At 37.7% G+C, this 19,337-nt stretch overlaps 1 protein-coding gene across 1 annotated transcript in view; it reads left to right on the top strand.

The window, feature by feature from the left end:
• The window catches only part of LOC119982175 (DExH-box ATP-dependent RNA helicase DExH7, chloroplastic), a 61,485-nt gene that overhangs the window by 30,950 nt on the left and 11,198 nt on the right, over nt 1-19,337 (top strand). The window contains exons 18-30 of the mRNA XM_038825409.1: nt 565-711; nt 802-903; nt 985-1,137; nt 3,157-3,261; nt 4,382-4,522; nt 4,624-4,713; nt 4,811-4,867; nt 6,296-6,379; nt 7,840-7,938; nt 8,040-8,180; nt 8,795-8,865; nt 9,850-9,919; nt 11,867-11,959. Coding sequence (XP_038681337.1) covers nt 565-711; nt 802-903; nt 985-1,137; nt 3,157-3,261; nt 4,382-4,522; nt 4,624-4,713; nt 4,811-4,867; nt 6,296-6,379; nt 7,840-7,938; nt 8,040-8,180; nt 8,795-8,865; nt 9,850-9,919; nt 11,867-11,959 — 1,353 coding nt within the window. The remainder of the gene's footprint in view (nt 1-564; nt 712-801; nt 904-984; nt 1,138-3,156; nt 3,262-4,381; nt 4,523-4,623; nt 4,714-4,810; nt 4,868-6,295; nt 6,380-7,839; nt 7,939-8,039; nt 8,181-8,794; nt 8,866-9,849; nt 9,920-11,866; nt 11,960-19,337) is intronic.

Raw genomic sequence — 19,337 nt, 5'->3', positions numbered from 1 at the left:
GTAAATTAAAGACCTAACGATTTATCTTAAACATTCTTTTTTTGGTAAAATGAAATAATTTTTGTAATACGCAACTCTTTTTTTTTTTTTTTTTTTTTTGGTGTTAACTACATGATAGCTGGAATTGAAACTCTTAAGATTAGTTACTTTGCCATTCAACCTAGTAAGTTAAATTGTTGGGTTGGGACATTTCACATCTTTTATATATGTTCTAACATTCCCCTCACGTGTGGGCTGGGCTATCCGACGGCCTAACATGTGCACAACAAATGAGGCCCAACACTAGGGCTACTCACACACACGAAGACCCACATTTGGGGCAACAACAAATTGGGGGTTTAACTTGTGAAAGCTAAGGTTTGAACCCAAGACCTCCTTCACATCTTTTATACATATTCTAATAGAAACGACTACGTCGACTATCATGTAACCTAGCAAGTATACCTCATTGGATGCTTTCCAGTCTTTTCTATGAACTTCAATGTGTATATATATTCATCATCAATCTTAATTTTTCAGATTCAATAGAAGTCCATCATAATTTTTCACTTCGTCTCTATGCAGAGCGGCCATGTGAACAACCGCAGGGGTAAGAAGAATCTTGTCTTATCAGCATGGGGTGATGATTCTGTGCTTTCGGAAGAATGTGTTAACCCACACTTTGTTTCAAACATTTACCAATCATACAGCGAGCAAACACAACGAAATTTGGTAAAGCTCTTTAGGATGTGAATTTGGCTCGTAGTTTTTGTTCTATTCAATTTATACTTCTGAAATGAAACTTCATCATGTTGCTCGCAGAAAAGATTGAATGAAGATGTCATTGACTATGATCTTCTTGAAGACCTTGTATGTCACATTGATAAAACTTGCAGTGAGGGTGCCATACTTATCTTCTTGCCTGTAAGTCCATTCAATAGCTTGTTTGGGTCAATTACCTTTCAAGGGTTAAACTATTTTGATTCAGGTAATATTTCATGACAGGGACTGGCAGAAATTCATATGTTACTGGATAGGTTAGCTGCATCTTATCAATTTGGTGGACCTTCTGCTGATTGGATTCTTCCTTTGCATTCATCTTTAGCATCAGTTGACCAGAAAAAAGCATTTTTACGACCTCCTGAAAACATACGTAAGGTAAGTTATGCACTCATGGTTATTGATTGTTGGGATCTTTTGTTTCATTTTGAAGACATATTTTTAGAGGCTATTCGTTCTTTGAGTACGCTCTTTGTCTTTGAGTACGCTCTTTATCAACCATGATAGATTGAAAGAATACACATATTTGCTTGATATGTTCATGGTTGGTGTTTGAATTTTTTCCAGCTATAGTTCCTTTTAGAAACCTACCTTGCGCCAAATCAATGGTATCACAGGGAGCGGTAAATTTGTGGATGTTATGTGAACTATTGGAAATGTAGATTAGTAAAACAGAAGAGGTGTTAATGAAACGGAGGAGCCCATTATATTGTGAGCTATTTAATTATGAAAAAAAGCTTCAAAACTTGAACCAACTTGCGCTGCAGAGTCCACATGTGGTTTTAATAACGTACCTTGGCTACATCATTTGGGTTAACTAGCTGTTATCTATTTAAATTGCTACAGAATTGGGGTTAACTAGCTGTTATCTATTTAAATTGTTACAGAATTGGTTTTACATCTTTTATTGCATTATTAGTTTTGGGCAAGCAAGCTTTTAGAGTTTACTTGCAAATCCGTGGAATATTTTGGGTTGCAGTTTAAGCAGTTGAGGAAGAATTGGGGATTGGAGGGGCTCTTCTTCTTGCAAGGAAAAAATGTTATAGCCTGATCACTTTAACCACGTTTGTGTAGCATGACAGGAGAGAAATATAAAAGCTTTTGGTAGGAGGTGTGGCCGCTCTTCATTATTAAAAATTGACATTAAGGACTCGTAAGATATTAGTTCGTCGGACAACCAATAGATGGAAAAGATATTACTGCTTTTGTGGTTTACTGTTGTATGGAGATTTTACATGGGCTAGCACCGTTTTGCTGCCTTTGCAAACATTCCTGCTTTTTCTGATTTAAAAAAAAAAATTGAAAAGAAAAACTTCATGTAAGGAGTGTGTTGAATGGAGCTTCTTTTTTTTTCTTTTTTTTTTTTTTTGTATATGACACTCCTGTAGCTTTTTTTTGTTTCTAATTTGTATACAACAGCGGCAGTGTAGCATTTTACATATATCTATGAATATATATGTGTGTATGTATCAGCTTTCATCATTTGACTGTCCTAATATCATTTTCTTTAACTTTGACCACTAGATGCTTATTGATTTGCCTTATTTGTAAAACAGAGAGTGAGAAACGAAGTGGGTCATTCTCTTTAACTCTCTCTCTCTCTCTCTCTCTCTCTTTTGCTACTCTGTTTTTCTCTCTTGGACTTCAACTCCCAATCTCTCTCTCTCTCTATCAATCTCTCACAGACTGCAATGTGACTACCCCAACATTTTTGAACAGCCAATTCTCACCACCACCACAAGAAGGACCCCCAAAAGCAGCCATACCGGGTTAGGCAAAAAACTCAACAACAAGAACCCAAAGAAGCCACCACATAGAGGAATGGGTGTGGCTCAACTGGAGCGATTGAGGCGCACAGAGAGGTGGAAGACGATGACAGAGATCAAATCCGACAATCAAACTCAATAGCTATCCATTTCGCCGGTGGTGGTGGGGGAGTCCTCAAAAGAGCTCTCTTCAATGCCAAACTTGCTTTAAAAGAAGATAATCGACCGATTCATACAGACTTTCATTCTATCTTATTGTTGCACAACCAAATACACGCTTTAATTAAAAAAGAAAATAAAGAACATTTGACTTTATGTAAGTTGGTCAAATGATGAAAGCTGAACAAAAGTGAACAAATTAGTAGAACAAAAGTGTGACGTTGTTGTGAACATCGGCTTCACTACAAACAAAGAATTGCCGCTATTCAGAATAGCGGCATGGTGCTAAACCTCTAAAAAATTAAACTTGGGTGTTGGATACCAAATAAAAAGCTATAGGAATGTCATACAAAAAAAGCTCCTTCGAATGTTTGGTAGTCTTGTCCCTTACACCCCATCCCTCGTTGTTTCTAAATTTCTTATGCTGTGCCTTTTGATTGGATAATTACTCTAATATTTGTTTACGACCCAGGTCATTGTAGCTACAAACATTGCAGAGACCAGTATTACAATCGACGATGTTGTTTATGTGATTGACTGTGGAAAGCAGAAGGAAAATCGGTATAATCCACAAAAGGTCCCTCCCTCCCTCCCTCCCTCCCTCCCTCCTTCTCTCTCTCTCTCTCTCTCTCTCTCTCTCTGTGATGGAATGATTGTTATGTAGATTCAAGAAAACCATTCTTTTGCATGTTTTCTTTTAAGCATTTTTGTGCTATATTTTATTTTATCTTGGAAGTGACTAAATCAAGAGAATTGCTTTCATGTATTGGTTATTCATGATTTACCAACATATTTTTGATAATTGTGTAGTATGTTTCTACTGAATGTCTGTATATAATGTTGGAAACAATATACTCTTAAAATATTGTCTGCTAAAGGCATTGGGCTGTCCATGTTTGCCAAAATGCCAAACGTGATATATGTTTGGGAGACTCTTTCTGTTGGATGGTTTGATAGCTTGGTACCTATGTAGCACGGACACGGACACGGACACGGACACGGACACGCGACACGACACAACACGGACACGTGATTTTTCCAAAAAGTAGGATACGGACACGTTGGGGATACGTTGATTAATTTTTTTTTATATTTTATATATATATATATACATATATTTCATTTCAATCAATATGGTCCAAAACAACAATACATTAAAACATAATATAATTCAATTACGATAGTTCAAAAAATCAAATATCTTATAACAAATTAAAAAATCCTTAAAGTATTTAAAAAATCAAACATAATATAAGACTCATTAAAGTATTTAAAAAATCAAATATCTTATAACAAATTAAAACATAATTCAGTAAATTAAAAATAAAAGACAAAAAGTGTCCCCAACGTGTCGAAAACGTGTCCAATATTAAAAAAAAAAATAAAAAAATGGGATACTCAGATTCACGTGTCCCAGATGTATTTTGAGCGTGTCGGGACGTGTCCGTGTCGGACACGTGTCGGACACCGACACTCTGACCAAAACAGGGTGTCCGTGCTACATAGCTTGGTACTAATACAAATCATGCCAAACTACAAAAATTGGAGCAATGGATTGGAAATGATTTACTTTGTACTTAAGGTGCCCCCCTTATGGATCTGTTCTTGTCACTTCCTTTAGTAATTTATAATGTTTATCTGTCATCCGAATTTCATTATAATGTTTGTTTATCCTCTGATACAAGTTGTCATTGTAGAAATTATCAAGCATGGTTGAAGATTGGATATCTCAAGCAAATGCTAGGCAACGACGAGGACGAGCAGGACGTGTAAAGCCTGGAATTTGCTTTTGCTTGTATACATGCCATAGATTCGAGAAACTCATGCGTCCCTATCAGGTACCCTCAGTCACGTATTTTATCTCTGTTTCATAATTATTCCTAAGCTGTTAGTTTCTTGATTTTTGGCGCTCATGCCACTTCTATCTTCACAAGCTTAGCTTCCAGAGATGCTTCGGATGCCTTTAGTAGAGTTGTGCTTACAAATTAAGCTACTTTCTCTGGGTGACATAAAGCCATTCTTATCCGGGGTGAGTAATATTATGTTATCCGAGGTCCTAAATTTCGTAGGCTTTATTTTAGATCATTAAATATCTCATCATTCATTTGTCAATTGTTGGTTCTTAGGCTTTAGAACCCCCGAGGGATGAGGCCGTAACATCCGCAATTTCCTTATTATATGAGGTAGGTTTTCACTTTTGAAACTATCATTGCAACTTTTATCTTTATGTATCAGTAATTGCCTGGAGGTACTGGTTATGGATTTCTCCTACGCTTTTGTGCTTGGGTGGCACCCCCATGGTGCTCTTACCAACAAAATCTTACTTTGCTCAAATTAGTTTTGATTTCTTGAATGATCCTCTTAGTGCCACTAATTTTTATTTGGCTTATTATTGTTTGTTTGAACCTGTCACTTAAGACACTGGTTGTCTAATTGCGCTTAAGCAATGGTCAAGTGGTCTTGGTTACAATTTTTTTGCAAGTTTTAAATTTTATTGTAGATAGAAGGGCCCAAAAATGCCAGTGATACACTAGGATTTAATGAGATTCAAAACATTACAAGCTCTTTCCACAGAGCCTCTAAAGAAAATAAAAGAGTATAGAACCATGAACTCTCAGTTTTACAAAAAGAATATTCGTCCCCTCTAAACACCCTGTTATTCCTCTCCAACCAAAAAGAATGTTCTTCCTGGATGGTACCTGCAGCTACAGGATAGCGAACATACTTTTAACTATGTTCCATAGTTGCAGGGTCCACTCACAGTGCAGCTAGAGAGGATTAACACTTTCATCCGCTTTCTTGCATAAAAAGGATCTGTTCACCATCATATGCCCTTTTTTCTGCTGGTTATTCAGCATTGAAATCCTCTGCCAGGTTGCCTCCACATGAAAAAGGAAACTTTTGTATGTTCAAGAGTTTTTTATACAGCTCTCCAAGGGAGAATGACATCCTCAGTTGGCTCGTATCCCCTCCATAGGCCTTGTAATAGCAACTTGTGCTTGGTGTGCGATGTTGATTAGTGTTAAAATTGTTGGATTATTTCAACATTATCCATGCAAAACATGTCTATTCAGTGATTACTTAATTGAATTCAGCGAATAAAAGTCAGGATCCAAGAAGAAGACTGGTTTCAAAATTCAAGCACCTATGCGATTTTGAAGAACAAAAATCTGGACCTTAGAAAATAACCGATCAGGTGGGGAAATAATTAGACAAGGGAACTGCTTGAGCTAGCTCACCAGGATTGATATGTACTGATATATTGATTGTTGGTGTGCTGAAATATATCTATAAATATAAATATTGAATTTATTACAGAATTTATTGAATTTTGTGCTTCGCGTCTTTGAAGCATGCGCTTAAAGTGTGCTTTGCGCTTCAAGTGCGGGACACTTCTGTTGCGTTCTTTTCTTTGGGCTGAAAATTAGCTTGACTAGTTGATATGTTTTGTCCGTAAATCTTTTGCCAATATCAAGAGTTCAACATCCATGCTTATGATAAAACATTCTTTGTCTCTGTACGTGTTATTATTGTTATTTCTTCGCCATTTATCTGTTAACTTCATTTTGTTGACATGTGAATTTATTTCATGCAATTGAATTGGTTGTCAGGTTGGTGCTTTAGAGGGGAATGAGGAGTTGACACCTCTTGGGCATCATCTAGCGAAACTTCCTGTTGATTTATTGATTGGAAAGGTGTCCATCCATCTCTTTTACTTCCCTACTATTTCAAAAATGGACTTGTTTCACTGCTCAATTCCAGCGCCAACACCATTTTGGTACTTCTACATTTGCATGAGTTTAGTTTGGGAATGTATGTGAACTTAACTGGTACTTTTAGCCATCAAGCACAATAACTTTGTGGTTCTTATAGGGTTATATTCTCTTTAACAATATCTTACATCTTTTGGAAGGACATTTTCCATTTTGTTGAAGTAATTTTTTTAGTTACCTTTAAGCTTAGAAAAACAGTACGAAAAAGTAATTTGAAACGACCATGGCTTCCCTATGAAGGTATCAGACAGATTTATCCCTTTGAACTTGATTGTAATCTTAAAATAATCTCTTTAATATAATAAAAGACTCCAGTATATAGTAAGAACCCAGTTTTGGCGTGGCATTATAAAAACCGATAACAATTGGTTATATGTTTCAAATTAAGAGGTACAGAGAAGACATTTAAATTGTAACTTGGTTATTTGTAACAAGTAGTTTTGTTGGTTGGTTAATTGGTCACATTTTATTCATGAAATGGGTTGGGTTCGTATTAGTCTGGATACAGCAAAAAAATTCTATTAGATCTAATGTACTTATTCGATCTAATAAGTACCTTGTGTCAGAATTGATAAATTCTATGGCTCGAATCTTGAGTATTCTCTTATTTATTACCTGTGTCTACTCTTTAGGCAGAATACCGTCCCCCCTTTTTACTAAGAAACTGAAAGAAACCTCAGAAAGGGAAGAAAGGGGGGAAAGTGAGGAAGAAACAGATGTAAAAATAGAAACAACTTCTGAAACCAAAGGGACTAAACAGGAACAAGAGGAATCCAACGAAGAAGATCCTTCTTCTTACCTTTTGTCGGAAGAAAAGGACAAAATCCAAATCGATGAAACGAAAGAGAAAAAAGTAATATTAATAGTGACTGAAAAGAAAAAAAAAAGGATGAATCCTACTTTCAATTGAAAGAAACAGGCTCTAAAAATAAAAAAGTTTATGATATTTTTTACCTAGATGAGAATCAAGAAAACCCAATGTTCGATTTTTTTTTATTGGACTTCTCAATTTTTAATGATGTTTAGGAATTCAATTTTATTTCACTTAATTGAGTTCACCCCGTTTGATATCCCCAGCAAAATTTACCTGGGTGAAAGAATACTGAACTGAGTTTGGTAAAGTGATTTGTTCATTTGGATTTCACTGAGTTGGCTGTGTTTTAATGTATATCGTTTATCTTTTTGTAGGGTGTTATATTTACCGATTGAGTTGAGAAAAGATTTTTATAAAATGCGATTAGCTTTAGCATGCACCATTGATGTCCATAATTTAGCTTCATCCTACCTCGTGCTAAATTTTCCCAGATTCTCTCCTGTGGGAAGTAGCGTACAGTTTTCCATTGGCCAAATATATGAAAAACTGGTTTCCATTGTGTTTTCAGATGATGCTGTACGGGGGAATATTTGGTTGCTTGTCACCTGTTCTGTCAATTTCGGCGTTTCTCAGCTATAAATCACCATTTGTATATCCGAAAGACGAGGTACGCATTTTTATGATTACCTAAATTGCCCATGTTTCTGCACTTGCTTTAAAGAAAAGGAATCATAGTTTTCAATCATCATTTCTTTCTTCAAACTGCAGAGGCAAAATGTAGAAAGAGCAAAGTTGTCTCTGTTGACTGATAAGCCAGGTGGTTCAAATGAATTCGATGACCATTATAGGCAATCTGACCACCTTGTAATGATGGTTGCCTACAAGAAATGGGAGAAGATTTTACGTGAGGTCAGTCAATGTTTGCTTACTTATAGTTGGCAGATACGTCCACTATGCAAATAATTCACTTATAAATTCACTGAGTAGGGATTTCTTCTGCACTTAACAACCACATGCATTTAAAGGACTGATAACACTACTCTTTACTAGGTTATGTGTTCTACTAAGTACTAAGATCAATGATAACTTCACTCTAGCATAGGTTTCTTCACATATTATATGGGGGTAAGGACTAAAGAGGTTTCGTGCATCTTGCCTATCCCCAACCCAACCCACTGCGGGAGTCTTGTCCATGTGAGTTGTTTAGCCTGTAACCTTTATAGGCGAACATGGGGCCCAGTTGTAGAGTTGCAAGGGTGCAACCTAGTGGTCATGGGTTCAATTCCTACAAACAGCCTCTGCACTTATTATGTGGGGATAAGGATGTGTACATTCTGGCTGTCCCCGACCACTATGAGAACATTGTGCACGGGAGTTGTTTGACCATTTAACTAGGATAGGTTTCTTTCTTTTTTCACCCCATCCTATAAAATGTCTGTTAATGGAAAGGTTTCACCATTGCATTTGATAGATACTTCTTCGAAATGGATTGGTCACTGACAAGTGAACTTCAATCTTTGCAGGGTGGAGTTAAAGCTGCACAACAGTTTTGCAAATCATATTTTTTAAGTAGTTCAGTGATGTATATGATAAGGTTGGATTTCTTTAAACTATGGTTTTCTAATGTAGGATCATTCTTTGTAATGTCAGAGCTTTTTATGCTTTTTATGCGATTTTTCTTGTGGTAAGCTAGGCAATTAAAACATTTATTACCTGGTAATTAGTGGCTCGCACTGTTGAGGATTAATATGACCACTCTCAAGAACCTCCTAGACTCCAGCTAACTGAAAATCGTTGCTCTTCTTCTTTTGTTTCTTTTATAATTTTTCCCCTCATTCCACAGGTCAAGGACATAGCTTTTATCTTGCGGCAGTAAATGATTAAGAGTAAATATGTCCTCCATATTTATGAAAAGTGTATTCTCGGTACTTCAAGTTCAGACTTTAGATACCATAACAATTTTATCAATTTTACTCAGATTTTATTTCTGAAATTTGTATCCGTCAACTACATGTGTATGCAGTGTCATGGGACCAAATCAAGGTTGCTTATGAGTAGTACATGAAATCTCACTATATAAATTTTATTTATGACTTCATCAATGAATAAATAGGAAAAAAAGGCAAACAAACCATACTAAACAAAAATCATAAATCAAAATAAGGGGAAGAAGAAAAACAACAACTGTCTTTTCCCTTCAGGCAATCACCTACAGGTGGTATTTCGTGTCTGTTCTTTTCCTATTATTGTTGGTGTTCTTACTGACAAAGGGCCCTTTTGAGCTTTTCTTTTTCTCTCTCGCTTTGTCTCTTTTCTTCATCGCAGCTATGATCTTAGTTGAATATTTTTGTTCCAAAGTTTTTTTACATCCAGACTTGAGAATGTCTTCTTTTGTGGTGGTTTAAATTGTGCAATTGGGAAGCTATCTCAAGCAACAATATTAATGTTAAAATAGTACAGCTTTCAATTAATGTTAACTTGCATCACTTGTCATTGTGTCAATGGAGTGTTCTGTCATTTTCTAGTTTTCAAGTTTGTCTTAGATTTCTGGATTCTGATATATGTGCTAAAATACCAGAGACATGCGAAAACAGTTTGGAACATTGCTAGCAGACATTGGGCTCATCAATCTCCCTAAAAGTTATCAGGTATGGTTTGTTTCATTTTGATTGTCTGCACTAGAGTTCTAATATGTTTGTATCAAAACCAAAAGATTTATTTCGTTGTTTTTGCATCAGCTCTTCAGATTGAATTTACATATTGAAACAAGATTTGATAATGTTTTTTGGCAAACTAAATGTATTAGTTGAGCGAGAAAAAATATACAATATTAGTAAGAATGTACCTCTTTTATTGTCTATAGTAAGAAAGTCATCTGCATTATTGGTCTGCAATGCCCTTGGTTTTTCTCTGTTTATTTGTCTTATGAATGCCTCTATAACTATTGAATTTTTTCCTTATATAGTGGAAGAATTTTATGTTTATGGCAAGTCATAATTTAAGTATGATAATGTAATCGCCTACTAGGATTGCTTCTTTTTTTTCGAATGCAAAAGAAATTTTATTGAAGGGATACACCAAGTGGGCGCTATCCACGGTGAAAGGAATACAAAGCTAACAAGCCAATGCTCTTATGAAAATTAATACACATATCGATGGATAATAATGAGCTAATATTTTCCATCCCCGGATTTCGCATGATTTTGCGTTCAGCTTTGTTTGATTGATAAAATTATTTGAATACGGTGGTTTCTGATAGTAACTCTCACTCTGTTAGCACTATTATTGATCTAGATAATAATGAAACCCAAAGATTATACCAAAAAAAAATGAAAATTTATGTGGTTTGGAAGTATTCCAACATCCGCAGGAGGACTGTCTTCTTATTCAATAGGACTAACTACAGTATATACTTTTATGTGAGATGGATTAGAACTTCTATCATACAAGTGTTTAGGTGATTAGAGTTGGAGGAAATTTGGGATTGCTGTAAATTTAGGTTACGGGACTTAAAAAGGGATCTGGCAGGAAGGGAAAGATGAACTTTTTTGTCGAATGTTGTGTGATGTGAAGGGGCTAGAAAATGCCATGATGTTTGTTGGGAAACATAAGAAAATAATGTTAGAAGAGTACTTGAAAATGAAAGAAAACAAGAAATTATGAGGGTTCCTGCTCCACTGGAGTGCTGTGAACAGTAACTCGAGAGAGAGACATTGACAACAGCCCTCAATGATAGAGAATGTAGAAATAGAAGGATTGAGAGGGTTACAGGTAAAGGTTGAAGGATAGTTAGGTTTAACAGGTATGCATTTTTTGTGGACAAAGTCATCAATCAAGTATCTGGTGTTTTTCTATAAAATAATCTTCCCAAAGTACAAACGGATGAGGTTTGCCTTAACAGTTCTATGATCTTTTGAGTAGCTCCTAGAGCACTATGCTGCATTTGGGAGGAAAAGGATAGTAGCAGTTCATTTGAATGGTACGACTGCCTGTGCTGATGTTCTATATATTGTTTTTGATTGCCACTCCTTATGTCTGCTGATCACTCCGCCCAAGCTATTTTAGTTCATAGAAACAATTGCTTTGAACTCTGGGCTCCACTAATTCCTTGTCAGTCCCATGTTATATGTAACTCCACAGTACACGGGTTCAGCTCTTTTTTCATTGGTGCATTTTATTTATTGTTGTTACACATGATGAAAAGAGATTGAAATAGCCCTTCATTCTCCGAATCATTGCCTTATAGGTGAGGGGATGTCATTTTGTTAAAAGGCAACTCACACCACTTTCCTTTATTTTTTTTATGTGCGAACATTAATCAAAAAGCTTTTTTCCCCTTTTCTGTGGTGGTTTAGGTCATTTCGAGAATTCTGACATGTCCTCATTTAATATGAAGTTGTTTCTCATTCTGTTTTGCCTGGAGTAACTTCAATTGTTGAGTTCAAGTTTAGATTACATCATCAGTTCTGTTTTTACGGTCGTCTATGATGTTTCTATTTTAGACTCTTCTTTCATCCTACATGACTAGATTTGTACTTCCTTTTATTCAACTTCATTTGTTCTTAGTTCTGCGACGTGATTTCTCTTTTGCTCAGATTGGGGGCAAAAAGAAGGAGGATCTTGACAGCATTTTGTCTGATATATCGCAGCCATTCAATAGGTATTCACATCATTCCTCAGTTGTGAAGGTAAGACAAATAATCCTTGCAATGGTATTTAGTTTATGTAATATGTAAACAGGAATATGTTTCTCTGTTTTATTGCTTGTATTCATTTACACTGTGTGCCTCCTAATATATATTACAGCAAGTAACTAATAAGGTAACTAAAAGATTACACTCCTAATATTAGGAGATAATAATACAATCAAATCCCTAACTAATATGCTACAAATCAGGGAAGATAATTACACATAAAGTCAAGGATTTCCATACTCCCCCTTAAGTTGGATCATAAATATTAATCATATCCAACTTGCCAATGAAATCATCGAAACTTTGTTTAGGAAGCCCCCCCTTTGGTGAAAATATCAGCAGTTTGATCTCCAGTAGGCACATAAGTCATGCAAATGATACCCTTCTCAACTTTTTCTTTGATAAAATGTCTGTCTACTTCCACATGCTTGGTCCTATCATGTTGCACTGGATTAAGGGAAATATTAATCGCTATCCCAATAGAGTTTAATAGGGAACTTCACTCTGATTCGCAACTCTTGCAAAGGCTTCTTCAACCATAAGACTTCACATATTCCTTGTGCAACAGCTTTGAACTCTGCTTCCGCACTACTTCTAGCTACTACGTTCTGTTTCTTACTTCTCCAAGTCACCAAATTTCCCCACACAAAAGTGCAGTAACCAGTAGTAGATTTTCTGTCTTCAATTGCACCTGCCCAATCTGCATCTGTGAATACTTCTACATCTCTACATTCACTCCTCTTGAAGAACAATCCTTTTCCTGGTGAACTTTTAAGATACCTGAGTATCTTATACACTGCTTCCATGTGGACTTCCTTAGGTGAATGCATGTGTTGACTCGCAACACTCACTGCGAAGGCAATGTCTGGTCTGGTGTGAGATAAATAAATCAATTTCCCTACTAGCCTCTGAAATCTGTCTCTATCAACTGGTTCTCCATCAGGTTCTACCCTTTTTCCATCTTCAATTGGAGTGTCACTTGGCTTACATCTAAGCATACCTGTTTCCTCCAGTAAATCCAGGATATACTTTCTCTGAGAAACACTAATCCCTCTCTTTGATCTCGCAACCTCCATACCCAAGAAGTATTTCTTTTGACCAAGATCTTTTACTTCAAATTCTTTGGCTAAACTTTTCTTCAGTCTTTCCATTTCAACCTCATTATGCCCAATTAAGATTATATCATCAACATATACAATCAGAATAGTCTTCTTTTTATTTGCAGCTTCCTTAAAAAACATTGTATGATCTGAATGCCCTTGACGATATCCCAGATTTGTCAACACCTTTGCAAATCTGTCGAACCATGCTCTAGGGGACTGTTTAAGACCATACAAAGCCTTTTTTAGTTTGCACACACTATTGCTATCATAGCCTTTACCAAAACCTGATTGGATCTCCATGTATACCTCTTCTTCAAGTTTTCCATTTAAGAAGTCATTCTTAATGTCAAGTTGTTGAAGAGGTCAATCTAAATTTGCTGCCAGAGGTAGAAGAACTCAAACTGTATTCATCTTTGCTATTGGGGCAAAGGTCTCTGTGTAGTCAATTCCATATATCTGCGTGAAACCTTTGGCCACTATGTTGGAATTTACGTGTGCGTCATGTGTGTGCATGTGTCAAATGTGTGTCCATGTATTTTTGTGTCAGCATGTGTCAAATGTGTGTCCACGTATTTTTGTGTCACGTGTGAAAGAAGTGTTGTGTGTGTCTTTATCTCTAGCTTAGTCTAGAAGGTTCTTAGATTAGAAAAAGTGCATGTGTTGTATTGTTTATATATATATGTGTGTGTACTATGCTGAAAAAGATATAGACAAGAGAGACTTGTGTGTGAATTTTCTCAAAACCAACACACTAGATGTGCCTTGTACCGTTCTATAGTTCCATTTGCTTTGTACTTCATCGTGAATACCCACTTACACCCTACCAGTTTCTTCCCCTTAGGTAGTTTCATTATGTCCCAAGTATTGTTTCTTTCCAGTGCACTTATCTCTTCCATAACTGCATTCCTCCATTCGGGAACAGCTAGAGCATCCTGTACATTCTTTGGAATTTCTATACTATTGAGATTAGAGGTGAAGCACTAAAGATAGTAGAAAGATTTTTGTATGACACAAAATTAGATATGGGATGACACACTGTTGCTATCATCGGTTCAAATTCTTTTAGTGCTTGAGATGTGGGGTTCTCCTTGTCCTTTGACTTTGGTTTTTGATAGATACAAGCACAATCTCACCAAAAACAACAGAATAGATTCAGAAAATGTAAAGACTACTAATAGTATTTCTTCAATAAACTATCTGTTACGATAGTCTAATACAAAACAATCCAAGATGGTAGCAACAAGAGAAATAACAAGCAAGAAGGATAAACCCTAGTTTCTTCGAGGGAACTAGGAACCTCCCAATCTCTCTCCAGAGAAATCCACAAAAGTCCAGAATGCTTTCCTCTGCTGCCTGCCAACACCTAAAACAACAACTAGCAACACAATTCATAAAGTAAAACCCAATCAGTAATCAACAAGTGCTCCAATCATGTTTTGCCACGTGTCCCCTTTTTCATATATGTCTTCACCGGCCCAGTTCTATCAATACACCCCCCTAAATCAGCAACCTTGTCCTCAAGGTTGAAGGATGGAAAATGAGGCTGGATATCATCATACAACTCCTAGGTATTATCACAATCATCAAGACCCTGCCACTTGATAAGAACTTCATATTGTCCATTAAGCAATCTGCGAGTCTGCACAACAGCTTCGGGACTCAGTGCCAATTCAAGGTCAGCAGTAAGAGAAGAAGGTAAAGGCTGGCTAACTATCTCTGGGGACAACACTACTCGTAATTGGGAGACATGGAAAACGGGGTGTATAGCTGCATGTGTAGGGAGATCAAGATGGTAAGCAACTTCCCCAATTTTCTCTAGAATTGTGAAAGGTCCATAATATCTGGGTCTGAGTTTGTGATAAGGGTGCTTTGCCAATGAACGAAACTTATAGGGTTGTAGTTTCAAAAATACTCGCTCTCCTGGCTGGAAAGAAACCTCCCTCCTTTTCCCATCTGCATATTGTTTCATCATGTTTTGTGCCTTAGTGAGGTTTGTGTGTAACTGAGCCAACATATCATCGCGATTCTGCAATAAGGAATTCACTTCCTCCACCGGAGAAGGTTCATGAGTGAATTTGAGAAGAACAAGGGGAGGGCGCTCATATAATGCCTGGAAGGGCGTCATACTAGCTGAACTGTGGAACGTAGCATTGTACCAATACTCCGCCCACGGAATCCATTTGGTCCACTGCCGCGGGTGCTCACTGGCAAAGCACCTCAAGTACTCCTCCATATATCGATTTACAACTTCGGTTTGCCCATCGGTCTTTGGATGATAGGCTATGCTCATTTTCAGAGTGGTTCCTGAGATTTTGAATAATTCAGTCCAAAAATAGCTTATAAAGACACGGTCTCTATCAGAGACAATAGTATGAGGGAACCCATGCAACCTTACCACCTCCTTCAGGAATAAAGTGGCCACCTCCTTTGTTGAATAAGGGTGACCAAGAAGGGGAAAGTGTGCAAATTTGGTAAAAAGATCAAACAACCACCAATACAGTGTCCATGCCTTGGAGTCGTGGTAAGCCCCCAACAAAATCCATTGATATATCCTCCCACGAGGCCTTCGGAACAGGAAGAGGTTGCAACAAACCTTGAGGCCGAAGGGTAGAGTATTTATGTCACTGGCAAACTTCGCATTGCGCCACAAATTGCTTAACATCATAATACATTCCTGGCCAATAAAGAATAGGAGAGATCCGCTTCAATGTATGGAAATAGCCGAAGTGCACTCCTTGAGGTGTCAAGTGGAACTCTTGCAGCAAAGCTGGTATTCGAGGAGACTGTTTAGGAAGCACCAACCTACCATGATATAATAAGCATCCACCTTTCCAAGTGTAAGGGTATTTGCCATTAGGATCAATAGTGAGTAGTTGAACAATTTCCTTTAAAGAGTGGTCTTGAAGCACTTCGTCTTGCAGGTCAATAAGGCAGGATATGACGTAACGGAGAGAGCAGCCATGGACACAGAGTTCATGACTGCATTGATATTTCTAGCAGTAGAATTCAGTGCCCATGAGAATCATCATCCTGCTTTGGATTAGAAGTTAGTGCAGGAGATTCTTCGCGTCGGGACAATACATCCGCCACTCTATTACCAGCACCAGAAAGATATTGTATCACAAAATCAAAACCAATAAGCTTCGTGTTCCATTTTTGTTGTCCCTCGTGTACCAAGCGTTGGTCTATTAAAAACTTGAGGCCGCTTTGATCTGTCCGCATAGTGAACCTCCGCCCCAACAAATAGTGCCTCAATTTCAACGTGGCTAGTACAATGGCCATCAACTCCCGTTCATAAACTGATTTTGCTTGTGCCCGAGGAGATAAAGCTTGGCTAAAATAGGCTATAGGATGCCCATCTTGCACAAGAACTGCCCCTACTCCGGTACCTGAAGCATCGGTCTCAACAATGAAGGGTTTAGTAAAATCAGGCAGTGCTAAAACAGGGACACTTACCATAGCTTTCTTGAGAGCATCAAATGTTGTTTGTGCCTTTTCATTCCAACTGAAGGAATTTTCCTTCAAGAGGGTTGTCAAAGGTGCTGCCAAAAGCCCATAGTTACGCACAAATCGACGGTAGTAACCAGTCAGTCCTAAAAATCCTCTCAATAACTTTAGGGTGGTAGGCAAGGGCGAAGTGGTCATGCTGTGAATTTTTGAGGGGTCGGCTTCTACTCCATGGGCAGAGATGAGATGCCCCAAACACTCCACACGACTATGGGCAAAAACACTTTTTTTTTGTTCACTACCAGAGCATTTTTTTGAAGAATTTCCAAAGTTGCCCGTAGGTGCTAAATATGAGACTCCGAATCCTTGTTGAACACCATAATATCATCAAAGAAAACAAGGATAAACTTCCGCAAAAATAGCTTGAAATTTTCGTTCATTAAAGATTGAAAAGTAGACGGGGCGTTCGTCAACCCAAATGGCATAACCAATTCAGTATCTTCCTCCTTGACACGGATTTGATGATAACCCGATTTCATATCCAGTTTAGAAAATATGGCTGCACCCTTAAGTTCGTCTAAAAGTTCATCAATGACTGGGATGGGAAACTTATCGGGAACAGTTAGTTTGTTCAACTCCAGATAATCAATGCACATTCGCCAACCACCATCTTTTTTCTTTACTAGTAATACAGGGTTGGGGTAAGGACTAATGCTCGGCTTGATGATTCCAGAAGCCAACATTTCCTTAACAATATTCTCAATCTCCATCTTCTGATAATATGGATAGCAATAGGGCCGTATGTTGGGAGGGGAAGCTCCCTCTTTGAGTTGAATAGCATGATCCTGGGCTCTTGGGATAGGCAGACATGTAATAGGTGAAAATACCACAACGAACTCACTTAAAAGGCCCTGCAGCTCACAAGGTAACGGCTGTTGTCGTGCCTCTGCTGTGTCTCTTGTATCTTGCTGTACATTAAGATGGCAAGCCCCAAACTCAATAAGGAAATCCACGTCTTCTTTCTTCAGTAATTTAAGCATAGACTTTAGAGAGACTAAAGTCTTTGACAACTTTGGGTCACCCTGCCAAGTGATCTTTTGCCCAGCCAAATTAAACCTCATTGTCAAAGTCTGGAAATTGGAAGAAATATCCCCTAAGGGCAAATGCAATGGTGAAGTGGTATTGGGCCAACAAAGATGTTGTCTTTTGCTGATGTGGCTGTATTGTAAAATGTGTTTTGCTTATGTGGCTGTATTGGGATAAGTGTTTTGCTGATGTGGATGTATTGATATTTAATGTTTTGGTGTAGTTTTGTTGTGGATAATATGGAGGAATGGAATGTTGTTGGGTTGGGTGGAAAGAGAAAGTGTGTGGGAAGAAAAAGTGTATAGAAATTTGTGTTTTGCTGATGTGGCTGTATTAAAATACGTGTTTGACTTGACTTTTTGTGTAATAGAGGTGGGACCGGGCCAACAAAAATGTTGGCCCAGTAAATTGTTTCTTATTGCATTTGCCCTAATTTTTGTAACCAAACCACACCCAACACTAAATCCGCGCTCCCGAGGTCTAATACATGAAATAATTTCTGAAGCCGCACTCCCTGGATTGTCAAAGTCACCCGGTGACAAACCCCGCACCCTTAACAGAAACTCCATTACCAACCTGCACATTAAATTGTCTACTGGCATCCACCGGAATATGTAGCAATTGAACCACATCACAGGAAATAAAATTATGAGACGCCTCACTATCGATCAAGACAATCACCTCCTCTGGAACCTTAGACGATTCACCCTCAAGCCTCTCCTTGCCTTTGTCCCCCATAGCATGGACTCGCAGTAAGTCCCTCATCTCTGCCATATAAAGCTTCATAGTTTCCATGTCTGTTTTGAGCTCACCGATGGTGCTCCTCAACTCACCCACATCCTTCTCCAAATCCTCAGTCCGTCCCTCCATATGAGATTTAACCGTAGCCAAGGTCGACTGCTCCGATACCAATAATAGATACAAGCACAATCTCACCAAAAACAATAGAATAGATTCAGAAAATGTAAAGACTACTGATAGTATTTCTTCAATAAACTGTCTGTTACAATAGTCTAATACAAAACAACCCAAGACGGTAGCAACAAGAGAAATAACAAGCAAGAAGGATAAACCCTAATTTCTTCGAGGGAACTAGGAACCTCCCAATCTCTCTCTAGAGATATCCACAAAAGTCCAGAATGCTTTCCTCTGCTGCTTGCCAACACCTAAAACAACCAGCAACACAATTCAGAAAAAGTAAAACCCAATTAGGAATGAACAAGTGCTCCAATCATGTTTTGCCACGTGCCCCCTTTTTCATATATGTCTTCACCGGCCCAGTTCTATCAGTTTCCTTGAGTAAACAAGCATCTCCCTATTATTTGGTTCTTCCACATTTCCCTTTAAGATGAAATTCCCTTTTGTATATGGCATAGTAGACTGAGAGGGAATAGTAGGAGCAATGGAATCAAAAGTGTGAGAAGTATTAGTAGGAACATCCAGGTCTAAACAACAATCAAGGTCCAAAAAACAATCTTCATTTCTGGTCTCCCCCTGAAGTGAAGTTTTTTGGAAGAAAGGTGTATTTTCAAAGAAAGTGACATCATGACTAACAAAGACCTTTTTCGAAGAAGGGTCATAACATTTGTATCCTTTTTGAGTAGGAGAATAGTCGATGAAGATACATTTTATGGCTCCAGGATCTAACTTGCTTCGATCATGTGAATGGACATGAACAAAGGCTGTACAGCGGAACACTTTAAGAGGGAGATCACATTGTATGTGGGAGGTAGGTA

The sequence above is a fragment of the Tripterygium wilfordii genome, chromosome 17 (genome assembly GCF_013401445.1).
Source record: "Tripterygium wilfordii isolate XIE 37 chromosome 17, ASM1340144v1, whole genome shotgun sequence".
Lineage (NCBI taxonomy): Eukaryota > Viridiplantae > Streptophyta > Magnoliopsida > Celastrales > Celastraceae > Tripterygium > Tripterygium wilfordii.
This window is presented reverse-complemented; position numbering and strand designations above follow the sequence as displayed.